Raw genomic sequence first — 25,114 nt, 5'->3', positions numbered from 1 at the left:
TTTAAAGGAAATCTTATTATTCTCTTTTTTTTAACCAAGTATTAGTTTAAATGCCAGTTACCTCCTTCCACACCCTCCCCCAAGTAACCTCAAAGTAAATAAACTTATGTTCCTGCAGAAGTTTGAATCACACCAAGAATGCATATCCTTAAAAGGAAATGTTTTCCCTCCCCTTGCATCCTGTTATTTAAGCTATTTTAAGTCCTTGTCTGGAGAAGGCTGAGCCAGAATTTCAAGTGGTTTTTATGTTGGCCGCTGTTTTACACTGCCCTTGCCTAGGTGGTATGCATTGTAACCCATGCCTTCCAAAGCATCTTTTAAGGTGTTACTTTGTGTTCTAAATCTAACAGTAAGAAAAAAGGAGGATTTCCTTTGACGGTCAGGGAGTGTGTGTGTGTGTGTGTGTGTGTGTGTGTGTGTGTGTGTGTGTGTGTGTGTGTCTTTTACTCTTCTTGAGACTGTCTAAATATGGTGTTTTTCTAGAAAAGAAGTTGCAACTGTGTGCCTTCATATAAGGCATCTACATTAACCCATTGTGGACAGTGCTCATTACAATTTAAAGAAGACAATGAATCCACAAGAGATATACAGTTTTTTTTAAAAAGGCTGGAATTGAAAAAGTCTAGGTTACCTTAACTAATATATTCTCAAAACTTTTTATTTTTATTTTTTTTTTCGGTTCTTTTTTTTCGGAGTTGGGGACCGAACCCAGGGCCTTGCGCTTCCTAGGCAAGCGCTCTACCACTGAGCTAAATCCCCAACCCCTCTCAAAACTTTTTAAATAAAAGAAATTGATAGAGAAGTTAAGTGCATAACAATGGTCTTATAGAAACATGCACGATGTTGAGTACATATAAAATCATTGATTTAAAGGCTTGCCCACAGGCTGGAGAGATGGTTCAGTATCTAAGAGTACTGGATGCTCTTGCAGAGAACTCAGTTTTACCTCCCAGCACCCCACTGGGAGGTCGAAATCATTCAGGACTTTTGTTCCAAGGAATCTGACACCCCTTTCTGACCTCTGAAGGTACCAGACACACATGTGGCACACAGACACACATGCAGGGAAAACACAGAAAATAAAATTAACAAATCTAACAATAATTTTTCTAACACCACTGGTCAAAAGACTTTTACAGGAGCCTACATACATGTATTTTATTTATTACCCCCTAAGATCTAAGTAGTAAAGCCGAGCTTTCATTAGCTATTAAAGTGTGAAAACTTAGCTGGACATTGCTTGTGGGCACTTTCAATCCTAGCACTTAGGAGGCAGAGGCAGGCCAATCTCTGAGTTCTGGGCTGTTCTGATCTACAGAGCAAGTTCCAGGATGGTCATGACTACGCAGAGAATCCCCATCTTGAAAAAAAAAAAACAAGGAATGGCTGCTACTAATTATCTTCAGATGTGTATCTAACCCTGTGGCTCAGTATCTACTTCCTGAGGTAACCTAGTTCAACGAACATGAGGTGGATATTTAATGAGTTCCATTTAAGGATATTCTAGAACTTGCTAATTAGTACTCTATATTGGACATTCAGGAGTGGACCCCCAAAAGTGGTGTAGAAGGTCAGGACTGGCTATTCAGAAATGTTTATAATCAATCTCTCTCTCTCTCTCTCTCTCTCTCTCTCTCTCTCTCTCTCTCTCTGTCTCTCTCTCTCTGTCTCTCTCTCTCTGTGTGTGTGTGTGTGTGTGTGTGTGTGTGTGTGTGTTTGGTGAATGCCCAGTTGCTTCTATATACTAACCAACCCCTCCACAACTTCCTGACAAAACTAGCCTGCTAGTTTTTATATTTTTCTATTTTTAGGTAGAATTAAACAAATCTGCAATGGTGCAGTTTCTTTCAACACTGAAAGGAAACTGGACAAAACTGCCATTTTTTTGTGGCATTGTGATGTGCTTTCTATACTACAGAATATCAAGTAATTGGAAACAGTTCCATGTTCTGGACTAAGAGAAATCTGGTACAGTTAAAATCACCATAACCAAAGTGTTTTGGCTTCTTTTGGTGGGAACCTCAAAGAATGCACCCATACTATTCCTGGTCATTTAAGTAACCCCAGTATTCTTGTGTTTTAAAAATCCTGACTTTCATGTTTACAAAAGTTTACTAGAATATGCTTCATGGAAGAAGAAAAAGTCATATTTTATGACTATTCTTTATAGATATGCCCTGGTTATAATTATGTGTGTACCTGTTGTGGGGGAATGCATACATGTGATTGCAGCTGTCCACAGAGTTCAGAAGAGCGTGTTTGATCTGGACTTGGAGTTGTAGAGGTTTTAAGCCCCCTATGTGAGTTCTTAGAATTGAACCAAGTTCTATTGCAAGAGTAGCCATAAACACTGAGACAGCTTTCCTGCTCTCCGAAGTCCTATTTTTAAGGAAGTGGTTGCAGGACCAATGTCAAACTGAGAGTATTTTAAGTCACCCAAAATTCATTAATGGAGGGAAGTAACAATACAAAATTAAAGTCTTAGAATAAAAAAGACATCTTGCGGGGTTGGGGATTTAGCTCAGTGGTAGAGCGCTTGCCTAGGGGGGGGGGGAAAGACATCTTGTATCTGGTAAACATTCTCTTTGTAAATGAATAAATAAAATGAAAACAAAATTACATACACCCATATTGGGCTTTCAAGACTGGGTTTCTCTGTGTGTACCTCTGGCTGTTCTGAGACTCCTTAGGTATACAAGGATAGCCTCAAACAGAGATTTACCTGCTTCTGACTTTCCAGTACTAGGCTTAAACCATGTACTGCCACCACCCAAAAAAGGAAAACTATATCGCCTCCGAACCCACCCGCTCTCTCCTAGTTTTTTGGTATTTTTTTTTATTTTTTTTTTAACTCAGGGTTGGCCTTGAACTGTCAAAGATGTGCCCAAGTAGTGGGATTAGAAGTACGTGTCACCATTTCTGTCTTAAAAAAATATAGAGTCAGGGTTTCCCTATGCAGCCTTGGCTAGCCCTGTTCTGTTGAGATCTTCTTCATTCAGCAACCCTAGTGCAAGGATTATAGACTTCAAGAATCCTTGGCAGGCCCCAACATACTAAGCTGCATTCTCTTTAGAAGAGAATCATGCAGGATGTCAGTATTTAAATTAAAACAGAAACATTTTGTGTTGGGGGAAGGGTGGCACTAAGATTTCCACTAACCCTGAGACAATTGTTGGTATAATTAAAATAATTGCATATGATTAGAGCTGAACCATAAGCAGGTGCAAGGAGCTAGTGAAAGAACTTTAAATCCTAATACTCAATTTATTGCTGGTAAAGAGAGTTTCAAAGCACTATTAATTGACTGAACAAACCCTGTGATTAGTCGTGATTACAGAGATTTTCTCTGCCCACTGTGATTTTGCTGAATTTCTAAGTAGATAATCAAGGCTATTACTGTTAATAGATGAGGAAAATGATTTCCATATTTTGTCACAAATGAAGTGAGACCAAGTAGCTCTCTCTGCTCTCCCTTACCACACAGAGTAGGGAAGAATCATCATCGCCAGGGAAATAACGTTCTAGAGCTTTGTTTAATAAATAAGGGACACTTAAATTAAAAAAAATAGTTCCATAACACCTTGGACACCTGCCTGAGGGCTTCGTATCCAATGCCATGTAAAAACTACGAAGGTTTGTAGGAAAATCCAAGGAGTCGGGTGAGCTTTTCAGTGAGTTTCTGAGTGGTAGAGTCTGCACATGCATTTCCCACACATAGTATCCCACCCCCACAGACACATACACATTCACCCACACAGACACCCCACCCCTGCTTTTATGTGCTTCAGTGGAATGGCCAAAAAACTTTAATAATAAATTCTTTGTAGCAAAGACCCTTTGAGTGTACAATTGAAAATGGTAAAATCTCAGTACATCAAAGACTGTGTTTCCTTGATATTCAAGTAATTAAATATTCATCGAGAACCTAACACGTGGGCCATCTGCACTAGGTATTTAGAGGAGAAATACAAATGAAAGAGTATTAATAAGAACCGGCAGAAATACCAGCCTCCCTATTTTTGAGGGACAGGTTGTTTATTTAGGGGTTGTATAGTGAAACCTGTGTCTGGGAAGGGTTTCAGTAGCTCTTACGGTCCTATCTCCTGCCTATGCAATGCAAAGACTCACACAGTGATGCGGTTTTGTTTTTGTTGATGTTCTGAATTTTTTCAGTAAAAACTGTAACCTAATGGTTCTCAACCTGTGGGTGGTGACCTCTTTGGGGTATCTGACCCTTTCACAGGGGGTGCATATCAGATATCCTGCATATCATCTATTTATATTACAACTCATAAGGGTAGCAAAATTCTATTTATGAAGTAGCAATGAAATGATTTTATGGTTGAGGTTGTCACTAGGCCATGAGGAAATGTATTACAGAGTCAAGCATTGGGAAGAATAAGAACCACTGTTCTAATTGATCCTTCCCTTGTTAAGTATAATTTAACCCTGTTCTCGCTACGGCAATAATTGGTCAATTCTGTATCCTTATGTCTTAGCAAAGCAGTTATGCTGTTAAGTCATAAAAAGTACTCCAAGTTCCATTTAGTAAGTCACATATCATTCAACGTTAATTTAAAAGAAACAGTGAACATAAATATGTCCAAGAGGCAATACATGAAGTCAAGGCCTTCCTTCAGGAGGCCCTGCATCGTGAAGAAGCAATGCAGCATTAGTAAGTCATGGTCCCTGCACAGAAACTAACTCCACTGTTCCTACCACTGACAGATGAATGGAAACAAAAGACAAGGGTGAGAGAAAACACGCTTCTAAAACAATTATGGAAAGAACAGTTCTAAAGGGACAAAAGGGAAAAAATAACACCACCGCTTATGACCAAAGACTCATTTTCTCTTTTTCATCAATTGACTATTTCACCTATGTACTTCCCTTCTCCCAGTGAGTCATATGTGCAGCAAGTTATTATACTGCTTTGCAAAATATACACACATAAAATGATGATTCAGAACAATTTAACCTTTTCTATCTAGACATGATGGGATATGAATAGCCACTCTAGCTGGGGCATTATTATTCTCTTCAGGGTATGAGGTTTCTATTAATATAAATGCTGTTATAGAAATTAGGTTCATACGTAGGTATGTAGCTCAGTTGGCGAAGCATTTGCCTAGCACGCACGAAGGCTTGGTCCTTGAATAAGAATGCCCCCCCTAGACTCATGTGTAGTATTTTTGACCATAGGCAGTGACACTAAGGGTATATGGCCCTGTTGAAGTAGGTGTGGCCTTGTTGGAGGGCAGGCTTCAAGGTATTAGATGCTCAGGGTATGCTCAGTATGATACACAGTCTCCTTCTGGTGCCTGTAGATCAGGATGTAGAACTCACAACTGCATCTCCAGCACAATGTCTGTCTGCATGCCATCCACCCTGTCATAACAGTAATGGACTAAACCTTTGGACTATAAGCCGCCGCCAACTCAATGTCTGTTTGTTTTTTTAGTAAGAGTTGTTGAGGTCATGGTGTTTCTTCATAGGAATAAAACCCTAAGACAGGTGCTAATGTCTTTAATCTTAGCCCTACGGAGGTGGACAAAGGGGAAGAAGAGTTCAAAGTCATCTTGGGCTATTTGGAGTCAATCTGAAGACCAACCTGGTGTAAAAGAGACTGTCCCAAAAATGACAGAGTGACTGACTGACTGACTGAATGACTGAATGAATGAATCAAAAGAGAACATAGATAGGTATCTTTTTAAATTTTATATTAATAGGAATTTTAACATCAGTTTCAGAGTAGTTCTGATTTAATAATAAACCATTATACTCTAACTTTACTCCCTGTAGTTTGGGTTTACCTTAAGCCAGGGGTTTTCAACCTTTCTAATAGAGAAATGCTTTTAATGCAGTTCCTCATATTGGGTGACCACCAACTATCAAATTGTTTTCGTTGCTATTTCATTATTGTAACTTTGCTACTGTAATGAATTGTAATGTAGATATTTTTGGAGATAGGGGTCTGTGTTTATAAGCACAGGTTGAGAGCCAAAGCTTAAGCACATGCTCTGTCTTATGAGTATTCATATCAGCAGTTAGTTCTTACTCCATTTCACTTTATCCTTTACAGACTTGATCTTTGCATAGAATGAAAACAATATGCATTGCTTCCATAGCTACGAATTGGAAGGCGTGTGATATGATGTTAAAAGTTTCAAAACAAAACAAAACTGGGCCCGGTGGTCCAGGCTTGCATTGCCAGCTACTGGGGGAAGGCCAGGAAATAGGACAGATAGTAGATTCAAGACCTCGATGGGCTATAGAGTCATTTCAAGGTCAGTCTGGGCAATCTGGGCAGACCTTGTCTCAAAATAAAAAGTGAAAGGAAAAGATGGTAATGTTACTTATTGGTAGATAGTTGGTCTAGCATGTATGTATACAAACAAATATACAACAAAGAAAACAAGCCATGTATGTTGGCATGTGTCTATAATTCCAATTCCTGTGTTAGGTGACAAGATCACAAGTTGGTATCAGCCAGAACAGCTCAGGGAGACTGTCTCAAAACATAAATGGCTGAGGGTGCCGCTCAACTGTAGAGGACTTGCTTGTCATGAGATTTTGGGTTCAATACTCTGTTCTAGGGGAAAATCATGACATTCTGATATGCCTTTCCCTTTTTGATGCTTGTTAGCAGGATGAACAGTACACATAGTGAAGTCAAGACTAGACTGGATATAGAATGAGACTCTTTTCTCAACAAATAAATACCACAGGAACAGGGAACTCTAACTAATGCTTCAGCATTCACCTAAACACTAACCTCAGAAAAACATGATATGAAAAATATTCTAATTATACAACATATATCACCAAATTTTCATGTGCCACATCACCCTAGATTTAATGACTAGGACTTTAGGATAAAAATGATTGACCACATTAAATACTAGATACTATTAAAATATCTTTCAAATTTAAAAATTCACACACACATATATACAGGTATATACAAATATACATATATATACATACACACATATACATATATATATACATATACACATGCATATATACATATATAATACTTATATATTATTATACACATATATACTATATATACATATATACATACACACATACATATACATACACATATATACATATATAGTACTTATATATTATACCCATATATATACATATATACATCTATAATATTATATATATATGTATATATATATGAAGATAAGTTCGTGAATTAGAGAGGGAGTATTGGGGACATGGACATTGAAGGAAAAAGAGGGGAGACTGCAAATGATATAAATACAGTACTTGTAAAGAAATCGTAATAAAATTTATGACTTTTATGTCTTCATTTGTGTGTTTGTGTGTGTGTGTGTAGTTTCCTCCTTCCACCAAGTGGATCCCCAGGATTGAATTCAAGTAAGCAATGTCTGCCCAAATTAATACAGTTTTCCCTATAATATCTAAAACTTTACACATCTAGTTCTGGTTTGATATTTAGAGTCAGTCTCACTGTATTGCTCAGGCAAAGTCTGATCTATGGTAATTTCTAGCAATCTCACTTTAAGACCCAATAAATGCGCCTTTCCTCTGGCTGTGGCAGAATGCACTCACCAACTTTTGCAAAGGCCTCTTTGAGTTCATCAAGCTCATCTTTGGAAATCTGAGTGGTTGCCATCTCGTCCATGTGAAGATCTAAAGGGAAGGAAGCAAAAGGCTCTTTCTTCAAAACAGTTCATGAAGAATATGTAACAGCAGCGTTTGCTAAATTACAAACACAGTAAGTAAGTCTGCAAACTACGAAAACACTGAATAGGTAACCATGTATCTACACCCAAAATAAAGAAAACCAACCAACGACAAGCGCTCTCTCTCTCTCTCTCTCTCTCTCTCTCTCTCTCTCTCTCTCTCTCTCTCTCTTTCTCTCTCTCTCGTGTGTGTGTGTGTGTGTGTGTGTGTGGTGCACATCTGTCACAGCATGCATTTAGAAGTCAGAGGGCAACTGTTGGCATAGATTCTCTCTTCAGTATGTGGATTCCTGAAGTTGAACTCAGAAGGTCTCACTTGGTGGCAACTTCCCAATGATAAAATCTTAAGCTACACTAAACGGATTTGAAAGCACCAAGGTATAGCACAAAAGCACTGCATGACAGGATCTTGTTTGTGTGTGTGTTCCAGCTGCGCCATAGTGAAAGTCCAAATCACTTGGCTAATAATTCCTGTAAAAGAAGATACTGATTTCAAATGTCAATCATACTGAGACCTATCAAACACTCTTATTAAAAGGGAGAGAAAGAAACCAGTCAAAACAAATATATTTGGTTTTGATATAGATTCCACAACTATATGTTAACAAACACATACTATGTTAAATTGTTATTATATACTAGATATGATTTAAAATTTATAATTTAAATATATACGTATATACACAACAATAATAAAGAAGAGGAGAAAAAAGAAGAGGTTGTGAATTTGAGAGTGTGGGGAACATGGGAAGGATTGGAGGGAGGAAAGGGAAGGGAGAAATGTAATTAAATTACGATATCAAATATTAAAAATGTTTTTAAAAGAAACAAGTATCTCCAGTTAGACATACATTTTATCATTGTACATTTTCACCAGTTTTTGAGGGTCTTAAGTAGCCCAGGCTGGCCTCGAACTTGTTATCACCAAGTCACGGTCATCCATTCTTCTCCTTTTTTAAATGCTGGGATTATAGCCATGCATTGCCTGATATATTCAGTACTAGGAATAGAACCTATGGTTCCAGGAATACTAAGTAAGCATAGCATTAACTGAGGTCTACCCAGAGCCCAGAGGTAGCTATTTTAAATAAGAACCAAACAAAAAAAAGAAGTCATGAGGGAGGGGGAATGGGATGGGGGTTTGAGGAGGAGAAACCTGGAAAGAGGATGACATTTGAATTGGAAATAAAATATCCAATAAAAAGAGACGCCATGATTTGAGAGAGAGGCCTACATGCGTGAAGTTGTAAGGAGGAAAGGGGAAAATTATGTCATTATATTTTAATTTCCCAAACTAAAATACATTGTGAAAAAATGCGGAGTCAGGAGTGGTGGCCCATGCCTTCAATCTCAGCACCTGGGAGGCAAAGGCAGGCTGATCTCTGAGTTCAGGGCCATTTGGTTTCACATAGCAAGTCCTAGGCCAATAAGGGTATTTGGTGACACCCTATCTGCAACAAATAACCACACAAACAGGCAAAGAAACAATCTTGACTCAAAATCAAGTAGCCACTTGGTTTAAAAATAATAAAATGATTTTTAAAAAAAATTAAGATGTAGCTGAAGCTGTTAAGTTTTATTTGCTTTGAAGTAATTATTGTGTCTGTAGCCTACTCCCTCAGTCTTCTAACCTAGGCCTAGTCCTAGAAGCATCTCACCTACGTCCAATGTATAATTTTATCTAGGCCTAGAATGTTTTTAGCCTCTGAGACATTGCTAAATAAGCTCACCCTTTCTCTCCCTTTCTGAACTCTCGTCAGCTAATTCAATTTAGCTGTTCTGGTTCAAACCCCTCTCCACACTAACGGATTCAATCTGGCTTCTCTTCCCTTCTCCCAAATCGCTCTGCTTGCCCCATACTCACGTTGACAGTATGTTCTAATCTTCTGGCTCCTTCGGTCTTCTGTAAAACTCTCCCAGCAAAAATGCCTGCCTCCTTCTCTCTGCATTGCCCCTTAGGTAGTAGCTTCCCTTTCCTCTCTCTTCTCCTGAAAGTTGGAGCATATCCTATTCTGTCAAATCTTATTAGTCATCTGCCACTCAATTAGACATGACTTACAAACACGGGTGCTTCTTTCTACACATTAACTTTACCTTTACTGTTTTTAATTAAAGGCATGTGCCTCCCAAGTGCTGCGATTAAAGATGCGTGCTAAGGCTGAGTTACACCACAACTAGAAACAGGCTATTTTAGTAAATACCAGAATCTCTGGGTTCATAATATGGTCAAACATCCTACAACATTAAGCTTTAACCCTGTGGTGATAATTCCAAGTTTGTTTTACGTATCGTACGATGTTTAACAGTGCCAATCACAAAAATACTAAATAGGATTAATTATACTTCTGTTTACATACATTTTAAGTGATCATTTTGGTTTGCTTTAAATTGGGGTGTGATTTTGTAGTCCTGGCTGGACAGGCACTCCCTATGTAGCTCCAGCCTGACCTCAAACTACTGGCAACCTCCCACCTCTACCATTCATCAAGCTGCAATGAAAGAGTTATGCCACCATGCCCAGTCATCATGTTTTTAATGAAAAATTAGCCATTTCCACGAATTATATATAGTGAACAGCGGCACAAAAGCCATTGGAGTGAGAAAATCTAAAACATTTGGTTTGACCTCTATTTCTAAAGGCCCTTTCTAGTTTGGTTAGTTTGAATCCATAATAACTTAGGGTAGGTCAAGCAAAAATAAAACTATACAACTTACTTCATTCACATACTACATATCACTTCTGTTTTTTTTTAATCAGTAAGAAAATGAAAAGATTTAAGCCACAATGTAAACCACCCCTGCTTGTCACCCTTATTGCAGGTGACAGGAATGTGCACCCTTCCGTTAAACTTCCTCCCTTTCAAATCCCTCCTCAACGGGCCTTTTGGCTCCCCCTTTATCCTCACCCCTAACTTTAAAAATATTTTATTATTCTTTTTGAGTGTGTGTGTGTGTGTGTGTGTGTGTGTGTGTGTGTGCACGCGATGTGCACACGTGCATGTGTGTTGGGTGTACATGTTTTGAGTGCAGTGCCTGTAGAGGCCAGAAGAGAACATCAGTCCACTGCATCTTTAGGTATAAACGGTTGTGACCTGCACCCCTTGCCCCTGCCCACCCTACTCTATGGGTGCTGGGAATAGAACTATGTGGTCTTTCTATAGCATTAGGAAATGCTTAGATCTTACCAAAATTATCTCAATTTCTGTTCTTTTCTTTTTTCTTTATTTTCATACATGTTCTCCCAAAGTATCCTAGACGGGCTCTCATGTGAAACAGACAATTTGTTATCATCGCTGCCTCTGGATACTTCCTGAATGCTTGCCATGCCTGGCAATTGCTTTTCTCCCACGGACATAGTGGATTCCTCTTGGGCATGCAATGAGAGGCCATCATCAATCAGTACCCTGGTCTAGCTACTTCCTAACTGTCAGTCCGTGAGGATGTTTATTTCATCTCTCTGAGCCTCGGCTTCTCATTTGCAAATAGCACTAATAATGCCTGTTTCCCTCAGTCCTCGTAAAGATTAAAGATGACGTATGTGAAGGCAAATTATAAGCTACAAACCATTATATAGCAACTTCAAATCCTCGGAGAAAGAAAACGGGGAATAAATAACTCCATAAGTAATTGTGAGAGACAATAAATATCAGGCATAAGTTCTACTGAGAGTCTTTTAAATGGGATACCTGAAGAGCTGTCTCATCTCCCCTATAATTATTGACTACAGAGTATAACAAGCCTCCCTCATATATAAAAATTACAAGCCTTCAGTCAACGCAGTTGAAGAAAGCATTAGAAAAAAAAACCTGTCAGTCACTTTTTACATATGACTCAATTTGGCTCTTTCACAAGGCCAAAGATCTTGAGGTGTAGGCAAGTGATTAATTTGAAAAAATAAAAGTAATTTTAGTATCAATACTTCGAAGTCATCAGCTTGTTGATATTGTCACATTCCTCTCCATCTGAACATTTTCTCATGAGCAATAATGCTGAATAAAAGATAAAGAAGTAAGGTTACGATTCACGTTTAAAGCCAATTTAATAATGAATGACAGACAAGGGAAAGGCCCTTTGAAATGTTTTTTTTACCCCTCCCCCTGCAGCCTGTCCTACCACAAAACTGAACTTTGTTTATGTAAGAGTACTAATACGCAGTGAGCAGAACTATTTATGTTTCCCTCCATTTCATTTAGGCAAATGAAATAGTGGCCAAGGAATAATGCTCCCAGGCTCTCCAGTCTGCAAAACTTTTCACTCTGCCTTTGTTCTCATTTGTCTGCCTGACAGTTCTGAACACAGAAAGCAGCAGGAGTTGGGGGAGCTCTCTTTCTGAAACATCTGAGAGATAGGAAAACAGATTTTCAACTCTGGGTATAAAACAAACCTTGTTTGTTTGTTTTTCTCATAAAAGGATACGGTGTACAACAGGGTACAGATTCAGGGCGTCACCCATAGAACAATCTTATGCTTATGAAGTCATCCCTAATTCCAGTGTTTGACTAACAATACAGCAGTTATGAAACCACTCCACTCATGTAACTATACAGAAACCTTGGACACACATCCTTTTTGAGAATGGTTTACTTAAAACCACCTGAAACTATTACTCAAAAATTGAAGGCTGTTCGAGGTTTGGGGGGGGGAGTGGAGGGAGTCCTCATCCGGTTTCTTCAGGTACTCACATTTGGAATATAGTTTATTGAACAGTGGATTTACTAGTGCGTGTCATTCTGTACCATGGCAGCATCAGGAGGAAGGGTGGCACATTCAGGAACTCCTTCATGGGTAATCAGTTTGGATTAGGAATTCTGTACTTTTTTCCCCCCTCCTGGAACTGAACTGGGCAAATAAAGAATAGAACAGGGACCCAGCTGTGCTTGTAGCTCGGCGTTAACGAGCCTGTCTAGTGCCAAGAGTTTCATTTCCAGCCCAGCAGAAAGCAAGGAAGCTGATCAACTACCCTAGTAACCTACAGGATATTCACCATAGACTTCATTGACAGCCGCTAGTAAATGTGGTAAAAACGGAATTGGAAAAATGTTGATTAAAGATTGCCGGGTCTATGACTTAAAATTCCCTAAGCAGAAAGCAATCAAGAGGAGATGAAAACATGGAAGAATGTATTATTTTGTTAGAAAAGAGGAGGAAATCACAAAGATGTAGCCACCATTGTGGGCAAGCAATTCTAGAGCAGGCAAAAACAACAACAACAACAACAACAACAAAGGAGATATTATTTGTCACCTTTTTCCATTCAAAGCATGCAGCGCCTTGGAACACCCACACTTCACATTCCTACCTGTACCAACAGAAACTGCCACCCTGCCTCCTCCTCAAATTAGGTAAGTCAACAGTGCCAGTCTCTAGGCTGGATGGGTGTGTGCCACTCTGGGCTAAGGCTCACCATCTCTTCCTGTGATTACTCAAACTTCAGTGCCATTATTTCCTAATGCCTTTGGCAGATTTCAACCTGAGTGTCTAACACATTCACTCATGACTCATCGACACTCACCAAGCCTTCACTGAAGGCTTAATACATATTAGGCAGTGAGTCCAGTGCCACGAATATAAACCATTAGGACCCCAAAGCCTCTTTTCTCTAGAAGAGTTTATTGTCCAGTGGGGGGAAACAGCACATCATACCAGGGCTATCATGGTCATACATGTTGAATGGTAGGTGTCGGCGACCATTTCCATGGATGTGGTAAGACCTTTGTCTTAAAGACTGGAGACCTATATATATATGCTAGGCTTAGGAGTCAGAAAGAGAAGGTGCTATCTGGAGCTGCAGTAATACAGGAAGGCTTGGGCTTTTATTTTGCCTAGGGTTACTGACAGGCATGATTACAGAAGGTCAGAGTCTAGCTGAGACCTGAAAAAAGGAGGTGAAGTTCAACAAGAGTTATTCAAGTCAACCTCACTGCCATCTCCTCCCCTCCTTTTCTCAGTACTATAACTCAAAGCCCGGACCTGGAGCATGCTAGGCAGATGCTCTCTTCAGTGAGTCCCATTCCTGGCCTCGTCCCTTTCCCTCACCAACTCTAGTTCCTTATATACCAGGCTTCATATCCAACGTCTCCATTTTTCATAGTCTCCAGGCAAATACGTTTGAGACACTTGTTGCCCACAAAATTTGTTCCCTTTGGGTGAGTCCGTCATTAAACTCCTTGGATTCTTTCTTACAAACTTTGAGATTTTCTTTCATCATGTCCCTTTATGGTCTCACATTTGATCAATTCTAGAAGTTTCAGTAGTCTCTCCATAGGATCTTGCTATATAACCCAGGCTAGCTTTGAATTTGCTATCTTCCTATCTCTGTCTCCAAGGTGCTTTAATTACCAACATGCACCACCATGCCCAATTAACATTTATTTATAGAAAATATAGTTATCCCAAAATAGCATTTAATACTCCTATCTCATTGATCAGTATCACGTCTCATTGGCATCCACCTAACCTGTATCACAGCGCCTGAAGTATAGGTAATAACAACTTCTGTGAAGTATCAGCACGTCTTTCTGTGTTTCTATTTTAGCCTCTCGTAATCGCAGAGGACATATTCACTGCGGGGTAAGCTACTTGCTCCACAGGTAAAATGGAAGCTACTTCTTAGAAAACTAGAGTCTTAGAAATATTATTATTGAAATTAAAAATTATTTCATGTGTGTGTGTGTGAGTGTGATATTAACACTTAACAGAGCAACTGGCTTTAGAGAAATCACTTCAAACTCACATAGCTAGAAATAGATGAACCAAGTCTCAAACCACAGACCTATCTGAAACAGTCAATATTCCCAACCACTCTGTGATGAAAGTTCAACAACTTACTGAATATTCACTACTGTGTGCCTTGGACACAGTCCATTCAGATTTTCTTTCAAATGAAAAATGAGCCATAACTAGCATACACAACCAGTCGATTATGTCCCATCCCCAAATTCAGCAAGCTATAACTGCTTGTACCTACATTGTGCACCACCTGCTTGCTATTTCAGGAGTCCCACTACTTACACCAACTTCCTGCATCAACTTTGACTTCTGTATTTTTGAGACAAGGTGTACAGCCCTCTCCGGTCTGGAAGTGGTAATCTTCCCTCCTTAACTTCCCTCTTGCTGAGATTGCAGGTATCTGTCACCCTGGCCCAGCTTTGAAAGAGCCTTTTGATTTGAGCTTTTCTTCCGACCGTACCCTGTTAACTTCCACAGCACCACACTGGATTAAGACTTCTCTCCACATCTCCTGTTCTCAGTCTCTCTTTCTGCTTTCCCTTTCCTCCCTTCCTACTACATCACTGTCAACCTCCAAGATTCTACTGAAGTCTCTCTCTTTTTAAATTTAATTTAATGTTTTATTTATTCACTTTACATCCTGCTCACTGCCCCCATCCCAGCCCCCATCCCCAACCCTCCTCCCCTTCTTCTCTGAGCAGGTGGGGGGCCCCTAGATACTCCCCCATCCTGGCACTTCAAGTCTCGGTGAGGCTAGGTGCCTCCTCTCCCATTGAGAGGTTTCTTCTTGAGAAGCCTGATGCCCAGTGCTGTGCTTCCTTCTGACCTTTTTCTTCAGCTGAGCACAGATTTTAGAAGACTGCCACAAAGCTTAGCAAGAACTTTGTGTTAATGTAAACATAGCCAAACACTCATCATACAGTCAATTTTCTTTCTCTTTCAGAACTTTTCTCCTTGAAGCAAATTTTCGTGTAATCTTGGTAAAGCAGTTGTTTTAATAGCTTAAGAATCTATACATCATTTCTTTCTTTGTTCTCTCTCTATATTTTTTTAGGGGGGGCTGTTTGTCTGTTTGGTTTTTGGTTTGTCTGTTGTCGTTTTGTTTTGTTTTTGAGACAGATTTTTTTTTTCTGTTTAACTCTAGCTGTCCTGGAACTAACTCTGTAGACCAGGCTGGCCTTGAACTCAGAGATCTGCCTGGCTCTGCCTGGTGAGGACTCCTCCATGTCTGGCCCTACATTACATTTTCATTCAATGCTTTGTACAAGTCAAAAGAGGTCTGGAGAGATGGCTCAGCAGTTAAGAGCACTGACTGCTCTTCCAGAGGTCTTGAGTTCGATTCCCAGCAACCACATGGTGGCTCACAACCATCTGTAGTGGGATCCAATGCACTCTTCTGGTGTCTCTGAAGACAGCTACAGTGTACTCATATAAATAAAAATAAATTAATCTTAAAAAAGAAAGTCAAAAGAAAGTAGTCAAATCACAAATGGCCTCACACTTCTTTTAGGCTCCTAGTTCTGAAATGCATTAAGGCATGATGACTTTTTTAATTTTTTTGACAATTCCCTAACCATAGCACATCAGTATTTGTGATACTTGCATATTTCCGGATGAGAAGCCGGCTCAGTGGGTATAGGCATAGAGCTTGCGCGTAAGCCCAAGGCCAAGAGAACCTACGTAAAGCTGGGCACAATAGCATACGTCTAAAATACCAGTGTTCCTACAGCATGAGGCTGGACACAGAAGAATCCCCAGAAGCTCTGAGGCCAGCTTGTCTGCTGTATTTAGTGGCAAACAATGAAGTAACCCTGCCTTCCAGGAAGTAGACAGTAAGAACTGACAGCAGCAGTTGTCCTGAAATCATGACCCAGTGCGTCTGTGCACTTACGCCTATAAACACAAAAAGATCGTTTTGGTCTTCTGGGTCTTTTTTTCCTTTTGTTTTCTATTGATTTATACTAGGTTTCATTCTGACATTTTAGCATTTTTTAAATCATGTTTGATTATTGTTTTTAGGCAGGGTCTCATGTAGTCCAAGCTGGCTTGGACTTTACCATGTAATCAAGTATCAATTTAAACTTCTGGCTCACCTGTCTCTAGATCCTGAATGCTGGGATTACAGGTTTGTACCTAGATACTTGTTTTATGTGGTGCTGAGAATGCTACCAACTGAGCTACCTCTCTATTTCATGGCCCTTGCCCATTACTTCTTTGTTTTTTTTTTTTTGTTTGCTTGTTTTTTTTTTGTTTTTTTTTTTTTTTTGTTTTTTTTTTACCATAAGCTAAGATGTCACTATCTAGACCAGGCTGGTCTGGAAGTCACAAATATTCACCTGCCTCAGCTTCTAAGTGTTGGGATTAAAGGTCTTTACCACCATACCTGGTCTTGCCAATTGTTTTTTATAGTAAATATCCAGGTTTTTTCATACTCAATGTGAACAACAACAGCAACAACAACAACAACAACAACAAACTATGAAAGGAATGTTCAATTATACAACAGACTTTGCTTAGCACAGTTATTTTTCAGGCTTACAACTTCTGGGAATTATGTTTGACATTTCAGCGACACACTGTAAAACAAAAGCAGAGAACGTCTTTAGATGTTCTTCACAAAACCAACAGCATTTGAGCTTTAGGCATAGCTACATCGGTTATTTCGGTTGTACAGAATTACAACGTGGGGAATGAAACCACTGCTTGAAAGACTCTGGATCTATGTAGCAAGTACTCTTGGTTCGTTCTTTTTGAAAATATTCATCTATTCGTGTACATGCACACGCATGGAAGGCAGAGGACATGGGCTCCCCTTGCAGGTGGAGTTACAGGTGCTTGGGAGCTGCCTAATGTGGGCGCTGGAAATAGAACTCATCATGTCCTCTGCAAGAGCGGTATGAACTCTTAACTACAGAAGCATCTTTCCAGCTCCGCTTCTTGGTTCACTCTGGTTAAGGAGCATAGGTTTGGCCTGGTGGAACAGCATTATAATCCTACATACTGGGCAAGCTGAAGCTAAGGGATTCCAAATTCAACAGCAATCAGCACAACTTAGCCAGATTACGCTTCCAAATTATACATGAAGAGGAGGCTGGGGATGCAGTCCAGTGGTAGAGTGTTGCCTAGCATTCACGAGACGCTCGATTCAATCAGTTGTATTACCAAACAACACGTGAATGACAATATTAAAAAAAAGTCAGATAACGAGTTCAAAGATACTTGTAATTTGAAAAGTCTTATTACTTGGTACTGGAGATATGACTCAGCAGTTTAAAAAAAGCTGGCTGCTTTGGTAAAGGATTTCAGCTCAGTCCCCAGCACCCTGTGGTAGATGAAATATGTCTGTAACTCCAGTTCCAGGGAATCTGAAATCCTCTTCTGGCTTCCAAGGGCACTACATGTGTGGTGCACACCCATCAAGTAGCAAGCAAAACATGCACACACACATTATAAATAAATATATATTTCTAAAATGATTTACTTTTTATTTTGAGTGTTTTTTTACCATGCATGTATGTCTGTGTGCTCACAGAGGCCAACGTGGACATCAGTTTGGATGGTTAGAGTAGTCACATGACTGCTGGCAATTGAACCAAGGTCCTCAGAAGAGCAGCAAGCACTCTTAACCATGGAGTCATCTCTGTCTCTCCAGCTTTAAATAATTAAATCTTAACAAGGGCCAGCATATACTTCCTTGACAAAATATGCTTTCAATTCCCAATAAGTTGCTATATTCTGGACAACTGTTGCTGAAGGCTTCCTTTACCCTTTGCTCTGTCCCATGAACTTCCTTCCTTTAAGTCTAATTTTAACTTGGATGTATTCAAAACCTTTAAGGGGACTTAAACGCCTCTCTCCGTGGAAATGTAAAGATATTGCTTTCCTTTGCATGCCTTGTCTCATGATCCCTACAGAGCCTTTAAAGATTCCTGAGAAGAATAAAGGGGCAGAGACTTGTTTGTTTGAAAACTCGTATATCGATTTAACCTATGCTATTTTTGCCCACTTTCTACTTCTTTAATACTGGCAACTAACTATACCATCCTAAAATTTTGTGGATTTGCTTGTTTTTGTTTTGAGATAATAAGGATTCATGTACCTTAGGCTGGCCTTAAACTCCTGATTCTCTTGTCCCTGCTTCCCAAATTCTGTGATTACAGCCATAGACTACCATGCCCAAACCTCAAATTTTCTGTTTGGATAACTTTAAAGGAGATGCAACACATGATCATAGGTGTGAGTCAGTAAACATTTCCTAAATTCCACAGTGAGCTGATTGCCTTCTGCCTTTTCTGTCTCTTACACTTATTTCTTCCTGGCTTCTTGAAAAGAGAGAAGATTATGCCATGGTTTTGTATCTTGGCTCACAACAAGTACACACCAAAAATTGTCTAAAGGAATAAGCATTGATGGGAGCGAGCAAACCTACCTTTCAGGAAGTTAGTCTATCTAGTCATCTCAAGTGGGTTTGCAAAATGCATATTCGTGAGCTGAGCATGGAGATACCTATAATTACAGAACTTGGGAGTGTGAGGCAGGAGGATTGTGAATCCCTGGGCTACACAAAAGTTCGAAGACAGGATAGGCTACATAAGGAAACCCTGTCTAAAAAAGTAAACAAATGCAGCCTAAACAAACAATGCTAAACTAAGGAGATTCAGAGTACAGGTTAGTGGCAGAGTATTTCTCTAGCATTAACAATATGTGAGGCTCAGACCTCACAGTCCTTAGTGCCAACAGATGAATGAATGAATGAATGAATGAATGAATGAATAAAGTTGCAAGCATTATTAACAAAACACTTTGGAAAAAAACTGAGAACACAACAAAGTCACATTCTTTACATGCAATTAGCCTGTGATCATGTTTTACTTATTTACTCAGGTTTCACACTTGAAGATACCACAGAACTCTTCAAGAGCTTTGCAGGCTACGATGTGAATGTGACTGAAAGTCAAACAGCAAGAAGTTTAGAAACAGTCCTTGCTGCCTTTTGGCACACATGCAGCACATTTCGCCTTTACAATCCGACATGGGCATGGATCATGTTTTGACAGGCTTGCCGTTCCCAGGTAAAACTGGATGTTTACAAACAGACATAGCTAGTTATACAATTAGCTAATTATATGTCAAGTTTTGTGCTATTAGCATTTTCAATGTATAAAACTGTGAGAAAATAATATACAATCACCATCCGCACAACCAGCAGGTACTCCATTTCTCCTAGTTTCCCCACAGACACTTCCCCTGTTTCTGCACTCCTTCCTGTTCCTCTTTGCCCTACCTCTCTAACTGGAATTGTTTTCAATCTAACACCAGACATCCCATGATTTCACTACTACATATCAAGAAACAAATTCATCTTCTGAAAATATTTGCGATCTCTTCTAGACTAGTATAAGCTAGATTCTAATTGATCCTTTTCAGTACCAGTATGTATGAGTCACTCAAATCCCAAAGGGTGCCCGACTCTGTGTCACTTCCTGAAGGAACATGAAATACTTCCATTTTAAGTCAAAGTTTCCTTTCCCTTCCCCTTGGCTCTTAATAAACACAGATACGATCTAAAAGCTATTTAAAAATAAGTCACTAACTCTGCCAATAATAGCAATGTTTGACTTAACTTACATTGAAGACATTCTTTAAATGCTTGATGCCCAAAAGTTGTATAGATTTTTAATGCAAGTCATAATAGTGATTTAAATATGTCAAACTCAAAAAAAAAGACTCAACCAAGATGGAGGAAAGGGACAGGGGAATGATGTTATATTATAATCTCAAAAATTAAAAAAAATTACCAGAAGACTTACCTCGTATTACCCTTTTCGTTCCTCAATTTGTTTGCCAAGCTAATGGGCACTGATTTTTTGGAATGAAATACCTCTTTTGAAAGCTTTCATCTCTGTTTGTTTTCCCAAACTCGTAGAGCATACATCGCTTACCCATAGTCTGTATCTCTTTGTCACCAAAGTGACTTCTTCAGTATCATATAGTTTGCCAATTCAAATATTCTCCCTGTACTGAAAACACTAGACCTAATGTTCCAGACCACATAGATGAGACTTACTTAGCTCGGATTTAAGATCATTCTATAACTAGCTATGCTTCCTTTTGTCAGGAACTCAGGAAGTTAAGACTTTTAAGTTCCTCAGCTGTGTATGATTGAAAACCCTGCTGGCAAGATGAACACTTCTTTGGGACAGGAACACCATCTAAATCATGTGTGTTGTGAACTAGAAATGCTGGGACAACTGTTTGACATAGGCCACTTTGTAAGAGCAGAGATCCTCATCTAATCGTGACATGTTCTAGCATGACAAACTTTGTTACAGAATTTAAAAAAAAAATCCTTTAGCAAGAAGCAAAGGCATTTGAAATCCTGTCTCTTCTCCCTTCCATTCAAAATGCCACAGATACAATTTCTATCAATTAAGCTGTGAGGTATCCAACTTGACATGTTAAGATTACATAAGTTGGACTTCAAACACATTTTTTAAAAAAGAGAACAAAACCCCTAGAACATTCCCAACATTGAAGAAGAGAAAAACAGCAGAATATAGAACAAAGTAGAGGTTAAATTCTTATTCTCAAAAATGTTTTACAACAAATCTGACTTATCCTTAATCAAGATTTTAAAAGTGATTACAAAGGTTTACCTAAACAGAAAATAAAAACGTCATGTTTTAAACAGTCAAGCTCGGCTTAAATATTCAGTAACCTAAAAAGTTAGCACCGACAAAAACAATATTAAAATAGTTACCCTTCTGACTGGAGCGAACCTGCTTCTTTTCTTGAAGTACTAAGAGGACTGTCTCCCACGCCCAGAACTTGAAATCTGGAAACCCAACATTCTTCTTACAATTGCATCTTTAAAGAACAAGTCACAACACTTCCTGCTAGCAAATGAACACCCTGACAAAGAAATGATACAATACTTACGAATCTCCTTCCTGGCTGCCTTTGCAGTCCTTTGCCAGAGGTGGAATAAATTCGAACTGAAGCACAACCTTGAGAGCAAACTTGATGCTTTTATGCTTTCGTTTTGGTTCCACTTTTAAAACCAGACAGGGAACCAAGGGAACTTCAAGTTGCTTCAGGTCAAATAGCTACAACCCATATACCTATTTAGAGTTTGAGCTGTAGCCAAGTAACCGGCTTATTTTAGAACACAAAGAACAGCTTCTCCCCAGTGTCCAAGCCACTCATCCACAGTCAAGTACATTACTTGGAGAGGCAAATTAACTATCCCAGGACGCTTATGTTTTCTATTATTCATTCCAGTCCACATACAACATTTATACTCCAGATTCTAACTGGAGCAGCACACTTATTTCACTTTGGTTTCTGTTGGAAGAGCAACCTCTGACAGCAGCACAGTACGCCAGACTGTTCTGTCAGAAAAAGGAGTGGCACCTTAGAAAGTGCTCCAGAGTCAGACTGGGTGTCCATCCCTCACAGCCCCACAATTTAATAGGTTTATGTGTTCCTGTGCCAGTTGTTTAATCTCTTCAGCCTGGCTTTCCCAGCCAGGATGACAACAACCATAAGCATTTTGGGCTGAAACTGGGGCTGGGGCTCAGACAGTGCTGGCCCAGTATGCGAAAGGCCCTAAGGTTCCATGTCTTACCCTGCAAATGATTGTAATGATATGCAATACTTACTGGGCATAATGGTACATGCCCTTAATCCCAGCAATGGGGTTACAGATGCATGAGGAGCTCTGTGAATTCGAGGTCAGCTTGGTCTACAGAAAGAGCTCCAGGACAGCCAGGGCTACAGAGTGAAAACCTGTCTTAACACCAATAATAATAATAATAATAATAATAATAATAATAATAATAATAATAATATTTTATACAAAAGAATAATTAGTAGTCGTAGCAGTATAAAGAATAAAAATATGAACTACTCCATATCAGAGTAACTAATTTCCTTATGCAGTGTAGAACATTTTTAATGATTTTGTATACGCCATAAATGTAGATGATGGCAATCATTAGTTATGGACAGATGTTCTTATTAATACCCTTCTTCTTCCCTACTCTAGTAACTGAATTACTGAATGGATAGATAAAAAGAAGCAAAAACAAAACAAAAACAAAAAACATAACAAAACCAACCCACAAACAAACAAACAAAACCCCTCAAACAAAAATCAAACCAACCAACCAAACCAAAAAACACAGCTGTACTGGCTAGGCTCAGAAGATTTCTCTAGATTCAGTGCAAATGAATAACCTGGGAGGAATGGAATGGCAGCATGGGAGCCTTAGAAGTCACAGTCTGTAAGTCTGTGTGACCCTTATCAAATCACTTAGCCTCTCTGGGGCCTACATCCCTATCTGAAAAAAATGGAGCGAATTCCACATATCTTTTAGAGGTTAAAAGAAGGCTGGGAAAGGTATGGGAGAAGGCTGGGAAAGGTATGGGAGAAGGCTGGGAAAGGTATGGGAGAGGGTCAGTGTTCAGCAAGTGGTGGATAGTGTTGTAACCTTCCCGGATAACACCTGCTTACTAACATCTCCTCTGTCTACCATATGAGGAAATAAAATGAGAAAGCATACTCTGGGTTTTTATGAAGAAGATAAAACGAGGCGATGAGTCTTATATAACCCATTAAGTTCTCAGCACACAGATGTGACTCACAGAGCGTTCACTTGTGAAGAGGAACCACCACTGGGTAGTCTTCATTAAGAGGCAGACAATGTTCTGTTCTCCTCCCTACCTCATGCCTACCAATACTGGATTACGCTTCATTGCTTAATGGACATGCTTCAGTGCATTACAGCAATCATCAAAGTCCATATGAAATACTCCCCCCCAAAAGCAACACAATGTAAAATGGACAGGAAGTACCAGGAGAAGCCAGGGGATGTATTTTTTTTTAATCCATTTCAATTGCTGACTCAGTATATGAATTTCTTAGCTTTTTCAAAGTCTCCATTTGCAAAGCAAACCTAGCACCATCTCCCCGGGGCCTGTTAGGATAGATAATACTTCTGGAGGACCTGCGAAGCCCCTGGTATTAACTGGAAGGTAGAAACCAGGCAGACGAATCCTGTATTTTGCAGTCAATGAATACTGGAACAGAACCAACCACCTGAGGTAAGGAGACAGCAGTGCTGGGCCAGAAATGCTGGAGTTTCCCAACAGGAGCTGTACTACAGTGACACCGTTTGCCTCAACCCCTTAGATAGGTCTGTCCCAAGTGCTATATCACCACTCTTTTCAGATGTACAACCCCATTACTGGATGATGTTTTAAACAGTGTGCTGCTTGAGAATACACTTTTCTTTCCTGTTTACAGATACTTCTAACAGGCTACTTAGAAACTCGATCGATGCTAGGCAATGGTGGCACACATCTTTAATCCCAGAACTCAGGAGGCAGAGGCTAGTGGATGTCTGAGATCAAGTCAGCCTAGTCTACATAGCAAGTTCCAGGTCAGCTACACAGTGAAACCCTGTCTTAGCAAAATAAACAATCAACCAAAATGTATCCCTGACTTCTTCCGTCATAGGTAAATGCATATATTTCTTTAATGTTTTCAAACTCAAATGCTACTGATCTGTTTGTTTCCTACCAAGCATTCAAGAGCTCCTCAGTTTTATTCTCCAGCACTAGAAAAACAAAAATCCAAACAAAAACCCTATAACACGAAGTTTTCTACACGAAACTTCTTCACTATCAATAGTACACTCAAGATTTTTAATTTTTCTTTTTTATTTTGTGGTCCATGGTTCATTTCGTAAACTTCTTTTTCACTCAGCACCTGAAACGGGTGGTATAGGATGGGCTAAACGGTGACGCTGTGTCTGTATATGTGCCCATGCCTGTGACTAGAACCTGTTTTTACTCTGGGTAATGAAAATTGCCTTGGGAGTAGAAGATAGTGGCTAAGGGTGAATCATGAGCCTTACTTTTTTTTTTTTTTTTTTACAAGCGGGCAACAGAACGAAAACGGGTTTCATATTCCCGTCACAATACATCAGGTTGAATGCAAAGCCAACGGAAAACACGTGCAAATTGCCTTTAGATCTTACAATCAAAACAATAAGGTTCACACACACCCCTGAGGGTGGAAAGAAAAAGAAAATCAGAGGCACACCCATTAACGTCACAGGAGAGTTTCACATACGTAGCAATGCGATGTGTAGCTAGAAACAAAATCTAGAGCATATTTTTAAGACCTCTTCCAACTTTCGCTCAAGCATCATACTCCCCACCACACCCAGTGCTCTGTCCATTCTTTCCGTGTCTCACGGGTACCTTGGAGACCTCTCCCACTCTGCTTAATGACACACCTCAATAGAATGATCTAATTTCCTTTCAAGAAACAAGGCATTACCCTTTTTTATTTTTTAAAAAAAAATAGCACACAGTGAATGAAACATTCATGAACAGAGGTCTAACATATAATACTGGAGCCAATATAATGCACAGTAGTATAGCAATGCTACTGTAATTTTTGAAGCAAATTGGAACATTTCAAGGAGGCATCCTAGAAGCAGCAGCAGCAGCTATGCAAACTTCCGGTTGCACAGACAATTGTTGTTTTAACATTCACATGGATCTATTTTCAGGGTTACTTTTGCTTTTCCTCCCTCTCACCCCAAATGCACACCACACAAGTGATTTACACAGAGCTATATAAGGTTCTG

The 25,114-nt window shown here is 39.4% G+C and overlaps 1 protein-coding gene across 8 annotated transcripts in view; it reads right to left on the bottom strand.

Annotated features, from left to right (window-relative positions):
- The window catches only part of Pls3 (plastin 3), an 86,927-nt gene that overhangs the window by 31,854 nt on the left and 29,959 nt on the right, over positions 1-25,114 (bottom strand). For 4 of the 8 annotated variants that reach the window (NM_031084.1, XM_087600850.1, XM_087600847.1 and 1 more), the window contains 1 exon segment: positions 7,591-7,671. In NM_031084.1, the coding sequence (NP_112346.1) occupies positions 7,591-7,663 (73 nt within the window). In that variant the 5' untranslated portion in view covers positions 7,664-7,671. 8 annotated transcript variants of the gene reach the window in all.

The sequence above is a fragment of the Rattus norvegicus genome, chromosome X (genome assembly GCF_021556685.1).
Source record: "Rattus norvegicus strain SHRSP/BbbUtx chromosome X, alternate assembly SHRSP_T2T, whole genome shotgun sequence".
NCBI classification, from domain to species: Eukaryota; Metazoa; Chordata; class Mammalia; order Rodentia; family Muridae; genus Rattus; species Rattus norvegicus.
The sequence above is the reverse complement of the archived record's forward strand: the minus strand, read 5'-3'. Positions and strand labels throughout refer to the sequence as shown.